The 24,046-nt window shown below is 44.4% G+C and overlaps 1 protein-coding gene across 2 annotated transcripts in view; it reads right to left on the minus strand.

Annotated features, from left to right (window-relative positions):
• Window positions 1-287: 287 nt before the first annotated feature.
• Window positions 288-24,046, minus strand: part of Spata18 (spermatogenesis associated 18) — a gene marked incomplete at its 5' end in the record, with an annotated part of 35,998 nt that continues 12,239 nt past the window's right edge. The window contains 10 exon segments of one of the 2 annotated variants that reach the window (XM_013518527.1): window positions 288-2,269; window positions 2,562-2,607; window positions 5,268-5,351; window positions 7,215-7,338; window positions 10,124-10,299; window positions 11,117-11,275; window positions 12,831-13,101; window positions 14,529-14,738; window positions 16,776-16,871; window positions 23,718-23,830. In XM_013518527.1, the coding sequence (XP_013373981.1) occupies window positions 2,262-2,269; window positions 2,562-2,607; window positions 5,268-5,351; window positions 7,215-7,338; window positions 10,124-10,299; window positions 11,117-11,275; window positions 12,831-13,101; window positions 14,529-14,738; window positions 16,776-16,871; window positions 23,718-23,830 (1,287 nt within the window). 2 annotated transcript variants of the gene reach the window in all.

Raw genomic sequence — 24,046 nt, forward strand, 5'->3', positions numbered from 1 at the left:
GTCTTCTCCACAGGGCAGCTGGTCCACCTCTCCTCCCGGGAATCCATTTTCTCTCCCAGAAAGGGGAAGAGAGAGAACCTCCCAGCAGATTGAGGAGCTGCCTTCTTCGCTGGTCGGGTTGTCTGGTTGCCCACTTTTGCCAAGGTCTCCAAAGGCCTCTGGTGCTCGGTGAGGTCTCCCAAGGCTTGCTACAGTCATCCTGGTTGGCTCGCCAGATGCTACAGTTGAGTGGGCCAAAGATAGTCCAGGTTCTTATGTCCAACAAGGAAAGAATTGCCAAGCATACACCTCATAGTATGCAGTATGTTTATTAAAGATCATGGGCAGCAGCAGGAATGGGCAGAAGGGCCATGTGGCAAAAGAAGGCTTTGTAACTCAGGCTTCCAGTATTTTAGGGTCAGACGCCCACTGGTCTTAGGTGCCTCCCGCTGTTCCTCTTTTCTATGTCAGCATCTGTGCAACCTCCCAACACTAACCCTGAATAATAATCAGGGCGGTCTCGCGTCCATGCTGAATGGACAGAGGGGAGGGGACTCACGCGACTTCCCAGTCTGAGGACTACGGGAGCGTGCGTAACTGTGAGGGTGGGGTAAGGTTTACAGTTGAATGTAGAGATGGGAGTGATGCAGTGCCCTTGTTTCTAACTTACTACTTCCCACGCTTTTTATTGAAATATATTTCATTCAAAATCACTTTCTTTTCTGTGCTTTGTTTTACAGTAACAGTATTACATTCACAGTGTAAGTTAAATGTGTGTACAGACAGCTAACTCTGGCTTTCATTCCAAGATATCCAGAATAAAACGTGTGCTAGAAAAGAGACACTGGGCCTAGTAGGGTTATGAGAACCACTAATTTCATCCAACCTGCTTGCTCTACCATGCACTTGAGAAGGAACCAGCTCGAGGTTACACAGCAAGTACATGACCAAGGAGGGCCAGGGGCTCTCCAGACACCAAGTGCCCCTTCCAGCACACCACCTGGCCTCGCAGAGATGATGCCACAAACGCACCAAGAGGGAGAGAAGTTGAAATCCCACTCAGATTAAGCTGCTGACCACTGCGCCAGAAGGGGCAAGGACGAGGGCGTCCTTCTACCCGCTTCCAGCACCCAGCACAGAGGTACGACATTCTACAGAAGTTGTTTCTGGATGTTTTTGGTGCTGGATTTGGCACTGAGCTTATGCAAATTGAGTTTTGGCCAATTCAAAGTGGGTCTCTGAAAGGTAAATGGAAAAAGCAGTCAACAGTAGTGAAGCTTGTGTGTAAGGCTGGCTTTAAAGTAGGAGAAAAAGGAAAAATAGAAAAAACTTTACCTAAAGAAAACAACAGTTATTCTTATCTTGAATGTGAATTTTTAAGAGCACATCGCAGGAAGAAGTCAAGGGAGATAAGCTCAATTTATAATCACTAAGTGATGCCCCTAGTTCTAGGACTTGAGCTCAGACACTTCCAGTCAGATGAGGTCACAGGAGGTCTGAATTTGCAAACAAATGGGTAGAATAGGTAAACATCATACCCCAGGGAATATGCATTAAAACAGCGAAACATTCCTAGCGGGTAAACACAAAGTGATTAACATTTATCTCAAGGGTGACTTCTACTCAAACCACTGTTCTGCACTTTTGAAGCAAGAAACTTCTCTCAAATAAGTAGCTTCAGTGGTCAGTATTTCACAAACTCAAGCCAGGAGCTCTCAAAGTAAGAACACACAGGCAAGTTAACTGTCTTCTTTTAAATTATCACCTTCTGCATTGAGCCCGGAGTCCCTGACACCGATCTGTAACTATCCCAATCTGAGACTGAGGTTGTCTTCCAAACCTTAAAAGGCTATTAAAATGCCCAATGTCAGTGTCAGGTTAAAACCTGATACCAACAATGGTAACATTTATCCTCAATCTGTAAGTGAAATGATTCTTTTCTTTTGAACTCAACATGGTAAAGACTGTCCACTTTTGTTCAGGTAACTGCGATAGAGGCTCATATTACAGACTGGAAATCCTGAAACTTCATGATGGACTTTGCTTCAAATGAGTATGATCCTAAATACCTACGCAATCATTTTTATGAAGTTGGTGGAATCTGTGTCTATAAAATAAAATAAAATACGATACATCTGAAGTTACAAACGTGCTAAGCCAAAGCATTTAACACTTTTCACATCATGTTAAGTGAGGCTGGAGGCACATGAGGCAGGTGGGCGGAGCCTCTGAGGAAGGCGGCTGCTACGATCAACTGTGGCAAAGGAACACATCTGGTGGCTTTAAAACCCTAGGGAGAAAGAGAGACAATTCGTAATTATGATTACTTTTTAGATTTCTTTCCCAAGCGTCTAAATCCAAAAGGAGTGATCAGTCTAGGCTTAGCGTAATTATACCACCCCCACTGCAAGCTCCTTCCGCTTAACCCACAGGCACCAGCATCAAAAGGGCCCCGTGATGAACGCTGGGAGGCAGAGGGAGAAGACTCCCTCCAGGAGACCGTTCATCTTGCTGCATACTGCTGAGTACTAGAAAGAGCATTAGGGAGCAGGAAACTTGATCCATCTTAACTGTCCACTCACTTGGCAACAGGCATCTTGTGGGAGAAGGGCTCCGACTTCGAGATATCTGGAAAACATGGAAGTGTAGTATGAACTACAAAATAACGAAGCTCAAAGGATAAGTCTTTCTGACATTATTTTCCCTACCAGTAGCTAATTAGTTGTGTGAGGCACTTGAGAACTACAGTGTAATCACTCCGCCTGACCCCCGCCACTCAGAGTGACCCTTCTGATTTCTTTTAAATTTTTTGCAGTAAATGGGAGCTCGATTTGGTTTAAATCACATTATTAATTAAAGGTAGGCACAATGACCTAAGAGCAGCCATACTGAATCCAACGCTTTCCAGAACGTAACTATTATTACAGTTAATAAAAGCTACAGTGAAGATGTAATTTCTGGCAGACGCCCCTGTGTCCAAAACTTTGCTCTGTTAAGCACTGAGCAGCCAGGAAAAAATCTCTTTTAATTGGTTTTTTTGGGGGGCGGGTACTGGGAAATTGAACTCAGGACCTGGTGCTTGCCAGGCAGGCACTGTGTAGCGGAGCTATACCCCGGTGAAAAAATCATTTTTTATTCTCATCTCTACTTTCCCAAGCAGAAGCCACCACGCTATTACTACAGGCCTGATCTTGGCGACAGGCATCAGTTTTGGTCTGAGCTTCCAAACACTTTAGGTGCTCATAAAGATGTAACCTACTCTGGATGAGTCAAGCGCTTAAGCAAGCCAAGAAAAAAAAAAGAAACTAACCAAAAACAGCTGCTTTTCTTAATAGCTGCATTGTATTTCGCAGGTACACCCCGTCTTGTAGGGAGAGGATGATGGAAAGAGAACGAAAGTTGGCAGCAGTTTTGCCTTGGAGAATACATTTTATTTCCTCATCTAAAGTTTAGATTACTTTGTTCTCCCTAAGCACAGAGTACAAAATGGAGAGAACAAGGTTCAGATACACAGAACACTCCCATCCTTAAACTTCCTTCTGCGGCCCAGGTTTAACGTCCGCCAGGTCTGCAGCACACATGGTGTCTAATATTACCATTTCCTCTGCTAGGCCATTTCCTCTTGGAACGGGGAGACCTGTGAGTTCTCTAGTATAGTGTTCTCAAGATGTCCCTTTATTTTTATCTACTGTAAATATTCATTTATGAATATAATTAAATTATATTAAAATCCCCAGAAGCAAAATAACTGTGTCAGATGCATGCCTTTTCTACTTCCCCAGCACTTTTTAGGTGACTTTCTCCCCAGGTTTACTTCTTCCCATGTTCCCAGCCCACAGAAAGCCCACTTCCTCTATAAGACCAAGTCAAATGTCAGGCCCACCATGAGCCCTCTCCTCACCACCATGGCGCTAGTTCAGGGACGGCGAACCTACGGCACAGGTGCTTTTTTAAGACAGATGTTACTGCACGAGTGGTTTCTTCTAAACTAAAACCTCAGTGCTCAGGTTTACTGCAGCGTTGGTGCTTTGTGATAAGCGGGCTCTGGGTTGCAGTTTGGGCACTGTCTCGAACAGGTTCGCTGTCATGCTTTAGCCTGTGCTGTAGACTGTACTGCACTGCATCATATTGTGAACACATGAATTTACACCACATTCAGTTAATTTGTTTAAATCCACTGATCTTCCTCTGTGCAGATCCATTCAGGGCAAAGCCCATGTCTCATCACTTCTGTGTCCTTCCCCAAGTTGGCAGCCACCAAATGCACAAGGAGTGTTTTACGGAGAGGCCTGCTTGAGAAGTAACAGGCGCTTGCTAAACCGGGTGAGAAAGGCAGGTCTCGCCAGCTGCGCAGGTCCTGGGGGGTGTGCTTTGTTTTGCTCAGGTTTTGCCACTTGAGGGCTACGTTGCAACTGCTAGAGGCAATTTCAGAGACGTGGAGCACTGCCAAATACAGCTTTCCTTTACCGTTCTGTCTTCTAAAATACGTGGGACACATATTTAAAGAATTTTTATTTGAAGGAAGAACAAACAATCTGACACCCACATGTCTTGGCCCAGGCCTGTGTTCAAAGACACTGACTAAATATTACTTGCTGAATGGAAAGTGGTGAATCATAATGATATCGTTAGGGCTATTATCTCCAAAGTGTTGAGAGATATTTTTGCTGTTATTTTTTAACCTGATAAAAGTATTAGTAGTCCATCCAAAGACTAATAGGCAAGGAAACTAACCTTATGCTTCCTACTTTGAAGTTAGGGACAAATTAATACCTTCAATGTTCTTTTTAGAGCATTGCTATCAGAAGAACCAAAAAACCTGTGCTCAGATCAGCTAAGATGTCCCCCGCTCTGTTCAGATCTGGAATAGCTCATTTCATTCAAAGATAATAAAACTACAAAGTAAGGTCTAAAAAAAAAAAATAAGGTCTATTACTCCTTGAACTAACTAAAAACAAAAATAAAAACTCTACTTTTTCTTTACAGAATAGTAAGTTCTCTAGCCCACAGTAGTATAAAAATGACTTTGAGGGGCCAGGGATATAGCTCCGTGGCATAGCATCTGCCTGGCAAGCACAAGGTCCTGAGTTCAATTCCCGCTACCAAAAAAAAAATCACTTTGAGGTTAGTGTTATTCTAACAGGATGTCTTTCTACTTATAGCCCTCTAATCACCTCTTTTACATGTCTTTCTACTTATAGCCCTCTAATCACCTCTTTTACATGTTGAACCAAATTCAGCGTCAACCATGAAAAGTTTTGTGTAAAAATGATTAGACAGATAAGTACCGTGCTTAAACCAATGCGGTTACGGGAGTAAATGGGACTTAAACTCCTGCTTCGACAGCGACTTAGGGGACGCACCGAATTCCACTAAAAAAAAAAAGACAGAAAAAGTTAGAGCGCCCAAAGGCTGTCATGGCTTGACACAGCACACACACGCCATCCAACGCCAGCCTCGCTGACACAGCACACACACGCCATCCAACGCCAGCCTCGCTGACAGGATTGCACCTTCCTGTGACTGACTATCAGCACGAGCTGTGCTCCCTTCATTTCCTAAAGCCGCCCGGTATGGAGCAACAGCTTCTCAAATAAAATACCACTATGATGAACACGGGATGTTCCCATTCTTGATGGCAGTAGAGTGTTTCATGAGTAAGCTGTTGGAAATCTAACACCTGAGTTTGCACGTGTTAGCGAATGTGAGATCCAGGTGGGCAGGGATTTGCGTCTGTTTTACTCACTGTCAAATCCCCTAGCACCTAAATACGGTACTTGGGTCATAAATAACTACTGAATAAGTAAATATCATCAAATCAAATTAATAAAACATAACTGCTCCCACCCATTCTTCAGTTAAGTAAATGAGAGAATTATATATCAAATTTTACATATTACATATGTGCTCGTCTTATTGTGTACCAATAATCTTTGCAAAGAAAGAAAATTATATTCACTAAAATGAGATTTTACAAGTAAAATCCTGCCTGAAAAGTTCCCTTCGTTCAACTTTTTTCTTTTCCACACTCTTCCTTTTAGGGTATTTCCATTCTGTTTGGGGGTTTAAGCTTGGGCACATGTCGGTGACATGTTTGATGGGGCAGAAGAAGAAGGTTAAAAAGGCAGTGCTATTTGATGTACAGCAGACAGCGGCTGTTTCTTCTCTCTCCACTGCAGGTAAGAGTTTCTTAGTAATGAGTGATTGGTGCAGAGGCAAGAAGCATATTTCATGAGATCATTCAGTGTAGAGTGTGGGGGTTGTCACATCAAAAGAACCCAGTTTTAACGGGCTCAACTTTCACAGCACAACACGTTTTATTGAATCGTAGTCACTGTAATGGAATTTTTAAGCTACAAAAACCCTTTTCTTAAATTCTTTAAAAATAAACTACTCCCCTTCTCCACTACATGCTGCCATGAAGCACTTCCCCTACTGTCCAGCTCCAAGAGCGTAGGATGAGAGACCCCACAGACAGCGGCCTTGCTTTGGACTAAGGCGCTTGCCTTCACAATCTAACTAACTCTTTCTAGGGAAGGCAAAGGTAAATACTACATTCCGTGAACTATGCAGATTATCTAAGGACCGGGGGCCACCGGTTCCAGCACACAATTCCTACTACAACAGGCATCCACTTATACACCTAAAACTTCATTTTGAAGACTGCTCAATTATCTAGCATGTTCTAAACCTTTTCTAGCCAGTGTCTGTAAGAAGCAACCTCCCAGAACTGACTGACCCTCCCCACACCAGCTCTGTGGAGAAACCCCTTTTCCCCATCCTGCTCTCCCTACATATCGTACAAAGGAGAGAAAAGCAGAGTACAGTTATAGTCTCCCAAAACAGAGAATTATCAGTAAAAACTGGCCAACAGTTTCCTCAAAGCTGACTGATCATGTTTAAACACTGTTACAGAAAGCCTCCAGGGTGATGTGGGCAAAGAGCACTGCACTTACGATATCACACTATGTCTACGACGGAGGATGTTACTATGACTAGGTGTATCTGACAAACAGAGCAACAACAAAACTACAGCCAGTTAATTGTGAGGAATCGTGGAAAACCCAAAGAAAAGAAGCTGCCTTTCCAAAGCCATCTCCTGCTTCTCCTTTGTATGACACCTTATCAAACTGCTCTTTATCAACTTCTTTTATGTAATCTTTGGGTTTATAAATGTTCTCAAACTTGTGAATCGAACAGTGGGGATAAACTGTCACTATGCAAGGCCACCGTACAAGAGCCCCTCTCTTGGTGACGGCTTCTCCCTTCATAATGACACCGTCGTTCTCCATGAGAGCAGGCCACACGTGATAGAAGACCAAGGGAGCCGTGAAGTCGGAGTCATAGCTGCGGCGGTACCTGTGTAAATTCACGAAAGAACAGAAAAAGAAGTTAAGCCATGAGGCAGCATAACTGGGAGGAGCCTCAGTGTAAAGTTCCATATTTTATGTTAGATCTAGATAAATATGGATTCAGATTCTGTTATTAAAGAGATAGTGGTGGCTCTTAAAATAGGAACTAATGAAATCTAGGACCGAGCATTGACTCACTGAGACCAGCTCATGTCAACTAATCTTATTTCTTCTCTCCTCAGGACTGTAACAGTTGTAATATAGGGACACGCTAGCAACACAGACTTCTGAAGTCCCGTAAGACTTCTTATAAGACTTGTCCTGCTACCTCTGTGGGAACAAATGGAAGAAATATAGGTGGGTTAAGCAGGTTAAAAGTAGGTGGACCAGAAGCATGTTTGATGATCCTATCTGAGGAGAGATAATTTTAATATATCACTAACAACCTGGTGAGGATCTGAGGACTCTCTTTCAATCTGTAAGTCCAAATGTTTATCAGTGATGTGTATGAAACATAAAAAATATGCTCAAAGGTGGGGGTGAATAGGAAAAATAAGAATTAGTATCAAAAAATATAATAAAACAGTCCAGAAATAGTTGGATAGAATCAGGTCAAATACATTATGAATACGTATGCAATCCTGCAGTGAAGTCTAAAAAGCATTTAACTGCATAAATAGAGGAAATACATAGCTTAGTCACGGCATAACTGAAGATAAAACAGAATGTTTCAGTTGTACTCAAATGAGTCAACTATGTTTTAAGGCTTAAACAAGAAAGTAAAAAACTGTAAACTAGCTGAACTAATAAGGAATAAGAATTAAAAGGGTGTTAGTCCATCTCAATTGGTTGGTTCAAACTAGAGTGGACACTTGTTAAAAGGAACATTCAGCAAAGCATGAAGCACAGGCCAAGGAAACAGATCTATTTCTAAAAAGTCTCTAACTCACTCCATTTGAAAAAAACCCAAAGCCATGAAGCCAAAGAGGAGGATTTGCTTGATGTGTGAAATCATATTTCACAAATGTGTGAAGGGGTGGCAGGTGACAAAGGATTCGGCTTGTTTAGTGAAATTTCAGAAGTGTAGTGGTCCCTTGTGCAGAGTGTGGTTCCAGGACCCCTCAAGGATAACAAAAATCTACAGATGCTCAAGTCCCTTATTAAAATGGCACAAGGGGCTGGGGATTTAGCTCAGCGGCAAAGCGCCTGCCTGGCAAGCGCAAGGTCGTGAGTTCAGTTCCTGGTACCGGAGAAAAACCAAAAAAATAAAAAATAAAAAAAAATAAAATGGCACAGTATTTGCATATAACCTACACAATCCTCCTGTATACTTTAAATCATCTCCAGATTGCTTATAATACCTAATGCAATGTAACTGTCATGTAAACAGTTGGTACCCTGCATTGTTTAGAGAGTAACAAGAAAAACATTCTTTATACGTTCAATACGGAAGCAAATTTCCCCTAAATATTTTCAGTCCCTAGTTGGTTGACTCTGCACAAGGGAAATCCATAGATACAGAGGGTTGACCGTTAAATCAAATCCAGTCATTTCTAGGAATTCCAGCTTCTACTGCACAGAAAGACAGGCACAAAAGACAGCGTTTTGCCCACTGGTTAAAGGTATATGTGTAATCAGGAGGTCCAACAGAGGTGTGTGAAATGTGCAGATTCCACAAATTAAATGAGTGAGCATTTCCAAGTAGTACTATCCATCCTCCCAAGGGGAGAGAAACCAGGGAAGATGGATGATGATAATATGCTCTAGAAGAGAATAATGAAAGATCCAGCTGCAGGGTAATGTTCTAATTTCCTGCTCTTCCACAAGTGGATGCATGTTGGGTCCATGACCTGGAAGAAACTAGAAAAAGATCAGGGATGTGCTATAAGGCAACCAGAAAGCCCAGGCCTGCTGTCATCTGCCTGTAATCACCTGAATGAAAGAAAGGAATATGGTCTCCATCATCAACAAGCTTGCTGGAATATTAGGTTATCCTCCTAACTCTACAGATAAACCAAGAGCCACAGCCTCTACTTCCTGAGCATTCACTGCATGCCAGGCAACACCCAGTGCACTTTATCTAAGTTCTCTCAGCTAACCTCATAAGTAATAGAATGCATACCACACCTGGAATCACATAGCTCGTAGGTGGTGAAAGCAGCCTGAGACAGAGCTGCTATGCCTAACCATTAACTTGATCTCTTCCTATTGCTAACATTTCATTTAATTTCAATTAATGTTTTAATTTAGTTTCCCCGGATTTATAAGGAGAATATTTACCAGGCAAAACTAAGTAGAAAGCAATGATCCCAGGTAAGAACCCAGAGCCCTCACTACCAACATGAGTGTGCATTAGGCAGACCTGGGCACTGTTCGACTGCAGCCTCCCGAGCTCTGCTGTGGACCTGCTGGGCGGAACACCATGGAATGTGGGGCAGGACTGTGCATTTTTAATAAGTACTTTGAGTGATTCTGATGCAGGTGACCCACATACATGGAGAACCCTGGCCTAAATAATGCACTAAAAAAGTTATACACATCTGTGTTTACAAAGCTCCTTTCTTTTAAACTGTCCCAGACAGGCTCCAGGTATGCTTTAGCTCTCCCTAGCAGCCACGGCGCCCAGTGGAGGAGGATGGGCCCAGGAACAGAAGACAGCACACGGCACATCCTGGGAAACAAGTGCTGGCTGTTGATGTCCCCCACCCAGCGTTCCTTCCTCCAAAGTATTCTCAGGGAACAGAGACAGCACGAGTGAGGGGCCCCGTAGCTTCTGCTTCTAGGTCTCTTACTTGCTATCATTAAAAATCTCTCCATCGGCCCCAAAGGCGACGTCAAGGGGCGGTTCCAGCGACTGCATGGCAAAGGCAATACAGCATATCTCCTGGATGAATTCACTGAGGAGGCCAAAGTCGACTTCGGGAGGAAATGAGATCTTGGGGTTGACATTCATGGCACGGATCACATCCTGCAAAACCAAAGATGGCATTAACTGGTTGCCAACTTGTGACAAGACGCCTCACAACCTGGGACTCTACTATCATTGCGATCGATGGGAAGTAGGAAAAGAGCATGGAATAATAAGTTAAGCTAGGGCGACAGTATATATCCTACAAGGAAGAGGATGCCGTCATTAATAAAAGGGGGAGACAGCACAGCACAGACATGCAAGTGCCCAAGAAAGCCCCTCTAAAACTAAGGGGAAAACACCCGCAACTTCTCTTTGCAAACCATTTTCTTGTTCTTTCTGTTCTGGGTGAGTGAACAGGTTTCAGCATGGAACTCCGACTTGCTCCTAATCCATAATAATAATTAAAATAGCTTACTTTTAATGAGTGATCGCTATGTACCAAGCCTTGTACTAAGCAAGGAACCTGCTTTCTGTCATGTAATCCTCTCACTAACTCTATGAGGTAACCGCTGCTGCTCCCATATAAAGATTAAAAAATGAAAGAAGAGAGATCACACAGTAATCAAGTGGCAGAGTCAGAGGGCAAAGCCACACTTACTTCTCAAAGCGCGTGCTCTCAAGAACTGTGATACTCTACCTCCCAATCTTAAAGACCCATCTAACAGAATAATAAGAGTAAAACAGCTTTCTCCGTAAAAATGTCTTTTAAAAAGTAGCCAACAGCGACTAGGGAAACAAACTGAATTAAATTCTGTTCCTTGTTTCCATTATATAGAAAAGCAATACTAAATAGTTGATGGGTTCCTGATTTATCAGTGTCCAATAGAAACTTCATTAGTCACCAACTGGTCCTAACGAGAGACCTAATACTTACATTAACACTATTTTGGGAATCATATAGATCAAGATGGCAAACAATATAGTCCATGACAGCATTCTCAAAGTCATTCGACCCCACGTAAGATGGTGTCATTGACTTCCTCACCCGGATCTTGAAGTGTCTGAATGCCATTTTAGCCACATGGAATGCCTCCTGCACATGAAAACACAGCAGATTTGTCTGGTGAGAGGAGGAGGGTAAGGAGGTCCAAAGAAAGAAATTAGAAAGAATAAACAATTCAACTTCTTGTTAGTCTTTGGAGAACTATGTGCAGTTGATCCAAAGCTTTTTTTTTGGGGGGGGGTCTTTTTGAGACAGGGTCTCGCTATGCAATTCAAGCTAGCCTGAGCTCACTTTGTAGCTCAGGCTGGTCTCGAACTTGCAACGATCCTCCTGCCTCAGCCTCCCAAGTGCTAGGAATACAGCCATGTGCCACCATGCTCAGCTTGATCCAAAGCATTTTTAATCTGACAGAAAATACACCTTAAATTTGAAAAGTACACGCATATTTACATGAAAATCTACATCACTATTTCAAGACAACTTTTCTCTTAATTCGGAATATAGGAAGGACAGTGCAAAGATTCAAGAATAAAAACCCTATTATCATTCCATAGCAACATTGTATTAGTAACCAGGAAATAAAATTATCAGTCTAATGTTTATCTTATACATAAACATGTAACAAGAGTCAGGCATGCTTCCTGGCATATATTAATTCAAAAATTTTATTACACCTATCATAGTAGGCACTGGGAATATTTAGTTATGTAAGAAAGACATGGTCTCCATGCCTACCCAGCTTTAGCCAGCTCAGTAATCTGATTCTTAATTCTATAAATCAGGGCTTGGCAAACTTTGTTCTATCAAATGCCACACAGTAAATATTGGGCTTTACCAGCAAAACAGTCTCTGTCCTACATTTTTTCCTTAAAACCCTTTAGAAATATAAAACCATTCTTACATTCTTAGCTCTTAGGCAGCATTCTTAGATACAGAGTCCAGATGTGGTTCATAGGCCACAGTTTGCTTAAATGAGTAAGTATGTGACTTCTGATCCTTCTATGCTCATGCTAACACTTCTTCACTTCTAACATTTCATTATTCTCAGCATGGACTCAGTGTCTCAATGCGGCATCTACCCTGGAACAGATGCACTCACTTTGGGAACTAAGGGTCACGCTCGTGTACATTTTTCATTTACTACACTCAAGTAGCGGGTACACTGGCAGTCTTAGTAACTATTCTTCATTAAACAAACAGAAGCACTAACACAATTACCATCGCTAATCTTTCTGCAGGAAACCAATCAAGCGACAGCTATTTGCATGACGTATCTACTGTGTGCTCTGTGGGCATTTAAACGAAAGGGCCGCGCAAATCAACTTCGTTAGTACCCCTGGAGGCAGTTCTGCACTTTCGGACGCTTCTTTGAACAAGTGTCGGCCAACATGAATATTAATGTATGCATGAAAGCTCACTGGCTGTGAAAAGCACTTCACACTCACGTGTGTGTGATGAAAGGAAAAGGAAAGAAGGAAGTGGGAGGAAGGCGGGGAGCGACAGAGCGGACAAGTGCAGAGACCACAGAGTTCCCCCATTCAGCGACCTCGGGTCTTCCAGTCTTAAAGCTGCACCACGACTTCACCAAACTGCTGCCCCCGCCGCCCTCAGGGACACCCGGTCCGGCCCCAGCCCTGCCACACACCACAGTGGCGATGTAGATGATCCGCTGCACGGTCTCCGTGTTGACACTGCAGCGCCGCAGCAGGCACTGTGCGTCCAAGCGGGCTTGCGAATAGGCGTCGCTGAACCTGGACAGGAGGGCGGCCTTGCGAGCCACACTGGACAGTCTGGACCGATTTGGTGACGGGCTTCTGATCTTGGCGATGGCGGTGCAGGGGCTGGCAGACCTGCTCCGGCCGTAGTTGTCACTGCGGCCCTGAGCCTCAGGGTTAGGAGACTGGTTCCTGGATGACCTGTCGGTAAGCGAGAATCAGCCAGGGAAGAAACACTTGGGCCTGCTCTGTCCGTCAGCCCGGACTCTGGTTTTTCACCCACCAAATCTGTAAATGACAAACAGGAGCTAGCGTCCTCCAGGGCAGGGCAAGCGGCTGCCTGTGATGTCCTCCCCCAAGGCCGGCAGAAGGCACTTGATTCCAGAGGCCACAAAACAAGAAGATGCGTATCGACACAGCGTCTTGGACTTGACAGAGCACTTTCGGTCATGCGGCACCTCGCTCTGCCCTCTGAACAACCCTGTGAGGTCAGCCTTGACTGTTGGCTGCTTTACAGAGGAGGAACATGCAGTCTTGAAAAATTTCAGAGACTACCCTGGAGTTACACGGCTGGCAAGAGCCAGGGGGAGAGGAGAGGGCAAGCGACGGCACGTCTAGCACGGCACACCAGCACCCCACGGGCCTTGTGGGGTGAGCAGATGGCTGCCACGGACAAAATAAAGTGTCAGACTACTCAGCCCAGAAGAATGGGGCCCCACAAGGAAGCTTCATAGAGGAAAGTACGGGGCAGAGGTTGTGCAAAACACCGTAGTGACCGGCTGGTCAGGGGCTCTGGTGGGAGGCGGAGAAGCTCTGTCTGTAGTCTTTGCCAGTTCCCGAGGCACAAACACACACCCCAGCACAGAAAGGCTCACGCTCCTGGGAGCCCGTACTAGTATGCACCAGAACAGCACAGGCAGAGCGAGTCCTAGAAAGGAACGACTCGGGTGGTGCCAGGGGGACCAGGACAGGTGGTAGGAGGTGAACTGGGGCATACTGGGAGCTGAGGGTTAGGAAGAATAAGGGCAACGCCGAGACGCGAGCATGCTGCTGTGCCTTCACCGTGGGAGTAACCTGCCTCAACACCCGCCCTCAGCAGCAGGACTGTGCAGGAACCTTCCGCCCACGTGCCATCCACAAGGTGAGCAAAAGACACACCGTGCACAGAAGTGGACAGCTGTCTCCAAGCACCCTCCAGCCTCAGAAACAAGGACCCTAACATGATGGAGCATTCCTTCAGTGTGGACAACCCTTGCATCATCAACCCACACAGCCCAGTTTCAAGCCGAAGACTCTTCCTGCCCACATCTCTCAGCTCAACACACATCACTGTCCAAGTACTGCAATCCAACAGGGTTCTCTCTCTGGAAAGGTGCAGTTAAAGGAAATCTCTAAAATTGAGATTCCCTGGTAGAACTCTTGCCTGACATGAGCAAGGCCCTGGGTCTGATCCCCAGCATAAATCAATCAATCAATCAATCAATCAATCAATCCCTTTACAAGGCAAAGCCAGACCACTGGGGTTTGGTTTATGTCATTTTAACTTAACCCCCAACCCCTCACCCAGGCTTTTCTACTAACTCAGCAAAGACAGCTTAAATGAAAAGAGAGATGAGAATTTGTCTGACCTTCCTTGGCGACCAGATTTTTCTGCAGACAGGACAGCTACTTCGTCTTTCATGTCTTGGCTCTGTTTCTCATAGACCCCGTACGCCTCTGCGTCTCGTTGATCTGTATTCTGCCTGGCCAAACCCCTCTGCTCAATTCTGCACTGCTCCTGCTGCCTAGGTGCACAGCTCCTGTGGCGGGCGGCCTCCTGGGCTTGAAGGGATTTAAGCCTGAACAATGGGGCGTTGGGGGGAGAGAAAAGGACATAAAAATTTAAAAGGAGGAAGTATGATAGACATTGTGAAATGAAAGGTAAACACTCAAGGGTAAAGGGCAATTGGGATGTGGAAAAGAGAAGGGAAAGAAGGAGAAATTCTGTATGTATGTATATACAGGATAGTTAACATGGTTGTTCTACTGTCTTCTATTTCTTTGCTGAAAGAAACTGTCAGTGAGTCCTTGGTTGATCAGTATTGCATGTCTCTATCTGTTTTCATGAGAAACCACTTTGAAGATATCAATATGTGATACAATAAACATTGTTAATTTCCTACCACTTTGTAACTCCGTATTGTCTGTACTGTTCTTTTGCTATTTTGTAAAACGCTGTCTGTCTGTTAATGTTTTCCTCCTTTTATTTTTAAAATAAAGAAAGGAAAATTTAAAAGGAAAGGAAGGGGAAGGGAAGGGAGAGGGACAGAGGGAGCAGAGAGGAGGGACAGGGAAGGGAAGAAAGGGTGATAAGCAACCACTGGTGTGCTAAACATCATTAGCTGTGACTCAGTGTGCCATTACTGCATTAGAGCACTGCTGGAGGGACACACGGACAAACACGAAGCAGACGGGAACAGAACTGCCCGAGTCAAGGTCCCAGTACACATCTGCTGCTTGCGTGGGAAAAGGTTTCTAGAGAAAGAATATGCATTCAGGTTCCGCAGAAAAAATGGTGTGGCTCTAGTCATACTGCTGCACACCGGACTCCTCTCAACTTCACAAAACTCTGGAAACATGTGACCCTCAAAACCTAGACCAGAGCTGGTCTAAGATACAGTCTCCTACCCTCACTAGTTCTCAGAACAGGTGGCTTTAAAGGTAAGGAATGACAATGAAAATTGAAGGTTATTCACAGAACGAGCTGGAAGTGTGGATCTATGAAAATAATACAGTACAGCAACAAAATTTTTTAGAAAAAAATTGGCATTCTTGTTAAGATCCAAAGAGGTATGGTCAACCCAGAACAGAAGCAAAAATGATAAGAGAACACACTGCGATGAAAATGACAACGGTATAAAATGAAAAGGCAAGAGGTAAGATTAAGAAAAATGCAGAGAAGCTAAAAATATAATGGGACCAAAAGCTACACTAAAAAACAGTAAAAAAATGGAACAGGAGCTATGGGAATCAAGGAGAAATATGACCAGTGCATTTGAGAAGGTACCAAATAGGAAACAGAGACTAAAATGATGGTGAGGGAGAAGATCGAGGTAGGAAATAGAATTGTGTTCCAAGGTAAGATTTATAGGAATTTCTGAAGAAATCAGAACAAAAGACACAGGTATGAAAATGTGGGTGTGTGTGCAGGTATGAGGGGGATCACAATTAAGATCAAGAAAGGTACAGGCTTAAAGAATCTGTTCTTATTTCCTGTTCTAGAAACCGATCTTTAGGAAATGCTATGAAATTTAAAGTAAAATTTTCCGCAATGTTGTTTCCAATACTGAAAATTAGTATCCAAGTTAATATTCAAATAAGTGAAATATCCAAATAATGGGAAATTATGAACCTATCCAAACTAAGCTCTGTAGTGTTTTTTCCTAAGTGATACAAGAAGCTAATGTAAATGAAAAGATCCAAAACTTTATCCTTGTATCTATTATTTTGTATTCTTCACTTTTTGATATATTAATTAGAAGGAATATCAAATGGTAACAGTAACTATCCTTAGAATTATGGAAAGGTTTTCAGATTCCTTTACACTATCTTGTGGCCAGAGACATAGCTCAGGGCACAAGCGCCTGCCTGGCAAGCATAAGGTCCTGAGTTTGATTCCCGGTACCAAAAAAAAAAAAAAAACCAAACTATCTTATGTCTCTAGTAGATAGATACTATGTTTGCAGTATGAAAAATACATGAGACATTAATTAAAAATATTGCTGCCTTTTCTCTTTGATTGAGAACAGATTCTTTCATGCAGTAATGGGATGCCAAAAAAGTTAAATTCAATAATTAATCAGCAGGCTGCAATAATCCTATCATTTTTTTCTTACTGCTTTTTTAGCTGATTTATTTCCTCCTCTGCAGCCAAAAGGGATATGGCCGAGCTCTTCTTGGTTTCTTCAACAGCCTTTCCAGTTTCAGCCAGACTGTAAGAGAAATCAGTAACTAAAGACAGATTTTTCAAAATTGGCAGGCTTTCCAAATCAAGGCATAGGTTCTCCTGGGAATTTCTGACATATGATATAAATTCAACATAAACAAAATCGAATTATAAGACATCTGCACTTCATCAGATGATCTTGCAAATATTGTGCTGGACGTGTATGCAGAAACATTCTAGCAGCCTTTGCTCAGTGTCAAACACAAAGAAGTCACAGCACTAGTACCCTAAAAGACTATCACTAAGTGTTAATGCTAGAACATAAAAGACAAGGAAACTTGCTCAATTCCTCCTTCTCAGCCTAATTCATCCACTCTAATCACACTCAATCTCCAGGTGCCTCTCCACATAAATCTCTATTTTTCAGCAATATACCAATATCTAGTCTCACTGCCTTGCACTATGGGGCTACCTTGGACTGATTTTTCCCAGACTTCTTAAATATAAAAAATTTATTTGCCCATCTCTGAAGAAAGTCCTCCCCAATCACACTGACTACAAGTATTTCCTCCTTTTCTGCCTCTGACTTCTACAAGTTACTGAGCAACATGCCCTGAGTTTCCACACAGCTGCTGCCATGCTTAGTTTCGAGGACTTTATTGCAGGTTGGTCGTTAACGAAGCACGCTGCTTCTTTACATCTGTCTGAACTTAAAAACAAATGGGAGTGGGATGGACACCACGGGACGAAAATGAAGTTGCCCTCAGCGGGCCTGCATGGGTATTATTTCTCTGACCTGTGCCTTCACCACACAGGCCTGAGGCGACCCTGCTATGGCTTAGATCCCGTCTGCCCAAAGCTCATATACCGAAAGCCTGGTCCTCAGCTGGCGGCACTATTACAGACAGCTACGTGAGACAAAAACTAGCGCACAGTCAGAAAGAAACTGGACCCCAGGAAGTCAGCACAAAAAGACAGACATCAGAACTGTGACTGCAGCCACATCTAGAGAAGGCCAGGCCTCCAGATAAACACGCCATAGCCAGGCTTACATCCTCCCTACGAGATAAACAGTAACTTGGAATCATAGTGCAATTAGCACCACCTGGCCCAGAAAGTCCAGACAGACATAAGGCATCCAGGTCGGTGACCAGGGCATCTGGAACCATCCCTCCCTCAAAATGCTGTGTCCTTCCCTTTTACCCTTGCTACATGCCCCACTTACCTACTGGACCAATATTAGCTAAGTAGCTATACTTGTAATCCTATAGGCTGATTGTAGGTGTATCTATGTTGTACCTACACTGCGACTTTGCTGTATAAATTATCCTTATAGAGCCAGGCATGCTGGCTCATGCCTGTAATCCCAGCACTTGGGAGGCTGAAGCAGGAGGACTGCTATGAGTTCAAGGCTAACCTGGGCTACACAGCAGGTTGAAGGTAGCCTGAACTACCTAGTGAGACCCTATCTCAAAAGTAAAAACCTAAAAACTAAATCACTCTTACAAAGGGCTTTGGTGGCCACCTCTTCAGGACCCCTCCCGGAAATCCAGGAGCTATTCTTCTTCCTATTACTTCCAGCAAAACTCTCCTAACCTCTTCCTTTGGTTCTCAACCTTATTCCTCAAAGCTGTGAGACCGCGAACTTGGCACAGCTGACATCTAACGGGTCAGGAATTCCGTTTCTATTTCTACCTCCCCCATTATTTCACCATATGCCCCCCACATGATACTTGGCCTTGACACAGGCCTTGGGCAACAAGGCCAAGTGACCGTGGGCTGAGCCAGGAGCCAAAGTAAATCTCTCCTGCTTTAAGTTACCTCAGGTATTATGTCACTGTCAAGGAAATCTAACACAAATGCTCACCTGGATAGTGAAGCTGATCAAGAAACAATGGGATAGGAGGTTCCTATCAATTTCACAGATCACAGGCAACAGAAAATCACCCCAAGTTCCACCCCACCGCTCCTCCGCCACTCCACATGCTGCCCTGATTTCAAACACAGAGTGTCTCCCTTTCTCCGGAACTCCGTCACATCTATCTCACTGCATTTACACCAAAAAGTCTCTGAGGGTAAGGACTGGATTTTGTCTTTACCCCACAATTCAACTAGTGCCTGTCACAAAAGATCTTTTCTAAAAATGAAAAATAAAAGAATAAACAAAATGTCTGAAATCTAAAAGAAAGACAAAATACCAACAACTTCACAGAATAGTTGCTGAAACTTGAAATCAGCGTGATTTCACTCAAATATGAGTATGTTATTGGTTTTAAGTAAATATGAGAAAATGAATATTTTATCAAGAACTGTAGAGAATGAAAAGCAAAGAAAATGGATCAGGAAAGGAAGGAGAGAACGAACAGGAGCGAGTATTTTCTCCTCCTGACACACAGCATATATGCATGAGCTCATATACATAAAAAACAAACACACACAAATTTCACCTGCCTGGATGACATACAGAGAAAAGGGAAAGAAGTACATTCACGTGCCAAGAACTGTTTTAATCAAGTTAACACATTTTCGTTAAATGTTTGGCTGTGGATTCATTCGTTCGTAATGCAAGTGACTGAGAACTTACTTTGCCCGTCAGAATTCTGGAAACGTAACAGCACCACATGGCAATGCTGGCCGTGGACATTTTCCAGGCTCCAGGGGAAGAGGGACCATAAATGTGCACTCGGGTCTGTTTGTGTAAGTGCTAGTAGGAGAAAAGCAGGTCACTGTGAAAGAGAAGTAAAAGAGAAATGAAGAAAGACCTCTCAACCTAAGACGGGCACAGACTCCGACAGTCACATTCAAGCTGAGACATGGAGCGTAACGAAGGGTCAGCCACGCAAAGAGCCAGTGACAGATGAAAGTTCTTTCCAGCCAGCGGCACAGGCACCACGCTGAGGGAGGGCATGACATGAGAAAGGAGTGCAGGCAGGGCCGGATCCGGCAGGGCACAGAAAGCTAGGACTGTCTTCCGTGCACAGGAGGAAGACCCCAACAGTTTCCAGCTGGATGGCTGGATACCGACACACTTCACATGCACCTGCTGTGTGGAAGACGGTTTGAAGGTAATGAAGAACGGACGCAGGGAAGCCGGAAGGTGGAAGACAACTGTGCTGGGCAGAGACATCAGAGGTATCGCAGCTTCGAACCGAGGCAACAGCAGTGCAACGGAGAGAGGGGACAGGTGGGGAAGGTGCTTTGGAAGCAGATCCACCGCACAGTCCAGCAGAATGGACACACGAGATGAGGGAAAGCCAGATTCACAACCAGAGCCCAGGGATAAAATCTGTGAGTCTTTCCTTGTCCGGGGTTTCGTCAACCCTGCGCAGGTCTGTCCCCTCATCAGCCCTACAGGTTGGAGCTGAGTCAGAATCAAACTGGTCCCCACGAAGCTCAAGCTGGGGAACTCCCTGTCTGGGCCGCTCACTGCAGGACAGGCAGTACCTGGCCTTAACAAACAAAAGCAGTAGGAGCGAGGAGGGCGCTGGCCGCCCCAGTCTGGGAACAGACCCCAGCCCTCAGGACACAGCAGACAGAAGCACAGAGTAAGAACCACAGCGGGTTACAACTCAGCGAGTTCGGAGGAAAGCAGCAAGCATCCTCGTGTGCGCAACTTTCAGACGATTCCGGGAGGGGAAAAGTACGCGCAGTGATGCCCCAGCTGCCCAGCAGCGCCAAGCTCCAACTCTCCACCACGCAGACAGCAGCGTTCCCAAACCTGCTCAGTTTGGTAACTCTGATCAGCAGTCGAACCAAACCTGTACGGGCTGAGCGTGAGTCAGGCACTGCGACTTGCCGCGGACGCAGAGGGTGCTGCCGCAGTCTAAGGGCCACGCTGGCCCAGAAAACAAAGTGTTTATGTTGGTGCCTTAAAGCGTTCGTCAGTGTGCTTCTCTTTTCCACTTGATTTGCATAAACTATCATAACCATGGCTCCAAAGAAGTTAGAGATACCAGCAGGAAAGCTAAGAGGAAAACTGTGAGAACCATGATAGAGTTAAAGGAAGACATCACTGCAAAATTTGTTAAAATCCTGGAAAAATGAATTTATAAGTGTAATTTTAGGCCCTCGAACCAATTATTTGGTTTTCCATTATTTGTTATGGGAAAAATATGTTCAGTTCTTGAATTTTTCGGTGTTCAAACACAAATGTGGGCCAAATTGAATTCAACAGAGTTATCACCATATATAGATAAAGCACACACATAAATCATAAAGGAAATAAAACAAAAAGCATACAAAAGGGTGTGTTGATAGCACTAGTCTTGCAAAGTTTCCATTTGAAATAATTTCCAAACAATGTTTTAAAAAGGGCATGCATTCACAAAAGTTTCTTGGTTCCCCAGTGCCCCTTATGGGAAGTCACTGTAACAAGCAAGGGAGGTGGGAAATCCTGGTCCCAGCAGTGCAAACACACATCAAGACCAGCAAAGTCCTGAAGCCCTGCCTCATAACCACAGGTGGGCCCTCGTCACCTGCAGCAGTTGCCAGCTAATATCCCAGGAAACCTACAGACAAGACACAACTCAGGAACCATCAGCACACAGCGCTCAGGAGGACCCAGGCCTGCAAGAATGGAGAGAGCACTACAAAGCCACACGCCTCACCACAGCACCAGGAGAACATGCAGCACTGCTATCCTGAGTTCCAGTACCAGCAAAGAGCAGGGGAAAGGAGTCCCCGTGAGAGGACAGAAGCAGCTTGGAATGGAAGTCTGCACTGGGCGCTAACTGTACATTTTACCTAACAGGGACTCTTATGCACATGTGGCAAATTAAAGGATCAGCTGACATGGGCGGAGATAAATTGCAGAGATTCAGAGAAATTATGCTGTTTGCATGCTATAGTGGGACAGGTGGACTGCCGCAACTGTACAATGACTGTGTGACAACTGTACAATGACTATGATTCCAGGTAGAAGTGTAGCAGACACAAAATCTCCGGAGTAAAACACAAATATAGTGAGTGTTTAAATTTTTTAGAATACATTACAATAAAAGATGTATTGCCACTAACCCCTCCCAAAATATTCCCCTCACTTCAAACGTGCTTGTCTTTATAGTTCCTACTATTCTCTGGAGCACTACGGAAGTCCTGTTTCATGAGTGACATTAGTTGCAGTGTCATGGTTGCCTTGACATCCTCAATCAATTCAAGATATTTACCTTTCACAGTCATTTTGACTTTGGAGAAGACTCGGATGTCAGTGGTGTCAGATTCGGTGAATGAGGACACACGACAGTATTTTTACAGGTCTGCCTTTCCCTTGGATGGCACTTGCCGGCCACGTTCACCACATTTTTGATCATGCCTCATAAAGACACTCACAAAAGAGAACTTCCAGATTGCGTTGTATGACAAATGTTAACCCGGGTGAGGCAACAGGTAAGTTTTTCATCATTACATTTCTATTTATTATGTGCGTTTGAGAAGGAATTTGTATTACTTTGGTTACCAAGCAAAATTAATAGACACTCTCCTCGTGGGGAGAGGAAAGGAAATCTCATCGGAGAGCAAGGCAGAGCTCCACTCAGCGCTGTGGCACAGCCTGAATTCATGCAGACAGGCCTCCCTGCTGCCCACTCACGCAGCAAAGCGTGACAGCAGGAATGCCTTGTTGAAGGATTTCTGTTCTTTTCTTTTGTAGTGCTGGGGACTTAACCAGAGCCTTACACAGATTAGGCAGGTAAGCACCTCATCACTGAGCTACACCCAAACGCCTTCTTCCTCGCCCCCTCCCCCGCAACCCCTTCTTATCTTGAGACATCAACCTAGTAAGTGATGCAGGCTGACCTTGAACTTGCCATCCTCCTGCCTCAGCCTCCCCTCCTGAGTAGCTGGGATGATAGGTATGTGCTACCATGCCTGGTCATACTGATAAATCCTTCTTTAGTACTATGTGTCAAGTGAAGTTTCATATATATTTGTCTTTCTCAAGCACACCTCAGAGTCTGCAGTTTTCTTTGCAATGATTCCCTAACCTTGCTATCCTGACTCTTCCCAGAGCATGCATTTAGTATCTGTTGTGGCCTAGCATTGCTTAATGTCTTTATATACATTTTTACACTTCATAGCAATTCCAAAATCTTGAACTGGTTATTTAAAAAACAAAACCAAACCTCTGATTCTCTCAGTCAGGCATACAGAGGCCCCTAAAAGAATCTAACAGGTCGACACCAGCTGCTTCCTCTGACTTCTGCCCTCCTTCCTCTTCTCTGCCCTATCTACCTGATCTTTTACCCGTTGTTATGGTTGGTATCTGGATGTCCCGCAGAGCCGCATGTGCTCAAAGGCGGGGCGAGGTGGCTCACCATGGGCGTGACCCAGCAGGTTGTGTCCCCTCCCCAGTTCCGCCCTGGACTCTCTCTGCTCCCTGGTTGCCGAAAAGTGAGCGGTTCTGCTCTGCCGTGCTGCCCTGCCTCGAAGCTCGCGGACTGCAGGGGGCAATCTCCAGCCTGTCAGCCGAAGTCAGTCTCTACCTCTTTAAATCTGGGTGCTGGGTTTGTGTCTCAGGGATGAGGAAAGGAACAAAGACACATTCTGTATGTTTTTAATTTTTTCTTCTCAACCACTAGATTTTCAACTGACAATCTCTACTCGTTCATGAACATGGGCTGATAAGGAGCCCATGGAGGAGACGGCGCTCCAGAGCGGGAGCCAAGGGACCAGAGACCACGGAGTAACTAGACATCCCGACCCCAAACTCAGCCCCGCCTCTCACCCACTCACACACACGTGCACACACACACGTGCACACGCACACGTGCACACACACACGTGCACACGCACACAATGTTACTTATTTGACAATGCATGCTCAAATAAGCAACATTACTTTCCTTCCAGATTTAGAACAATTCTTTTCGGGAAAGATAACTTGCATTCCTCTTACTCGTCTTGAACCTGGTTGACTTGACTACGGGTGGAGCTCAAGCTGTAGTTTAACTGTTGTACGTCTTGATCCCGAAGGCCCTTCTCTTTCTGTCTACCTCTATCAAACGTATCCTGGAAAGATACACAAATCAAAAAACAGTCTGAACGCATGAAAGGACACGATGGGTTCCAAAACACTGTTCTGAGCAAAAGAAGTCAGACACACAAAAGAGCACGGAATGTATGGTTCCAGTTACATGAGGCTCAGAATTAATCTAGAATGACAGAAATCAGAGGGTAGCGCCCTGAGGGTGTCACAAAGAATACACTGGAGTGATGGAACTGTTT

The sequence above is a fragment of the Chinchilla lanigera genome, unplaced genomic scaffold, assembly GCF_000276665.1.
Source record: "Chinchilla lanigera isolate Chin_1 unplaced genomic scaffold, ChiLan1.0 scaffold00046, whole genome shotgun sequence".
Lineage (NCBI taxonomy): Eukaryota > Metazoa > Chordata > Mammalia > Rodentia > Chinchillidae > Chinchilla > Chinchilla lanigera.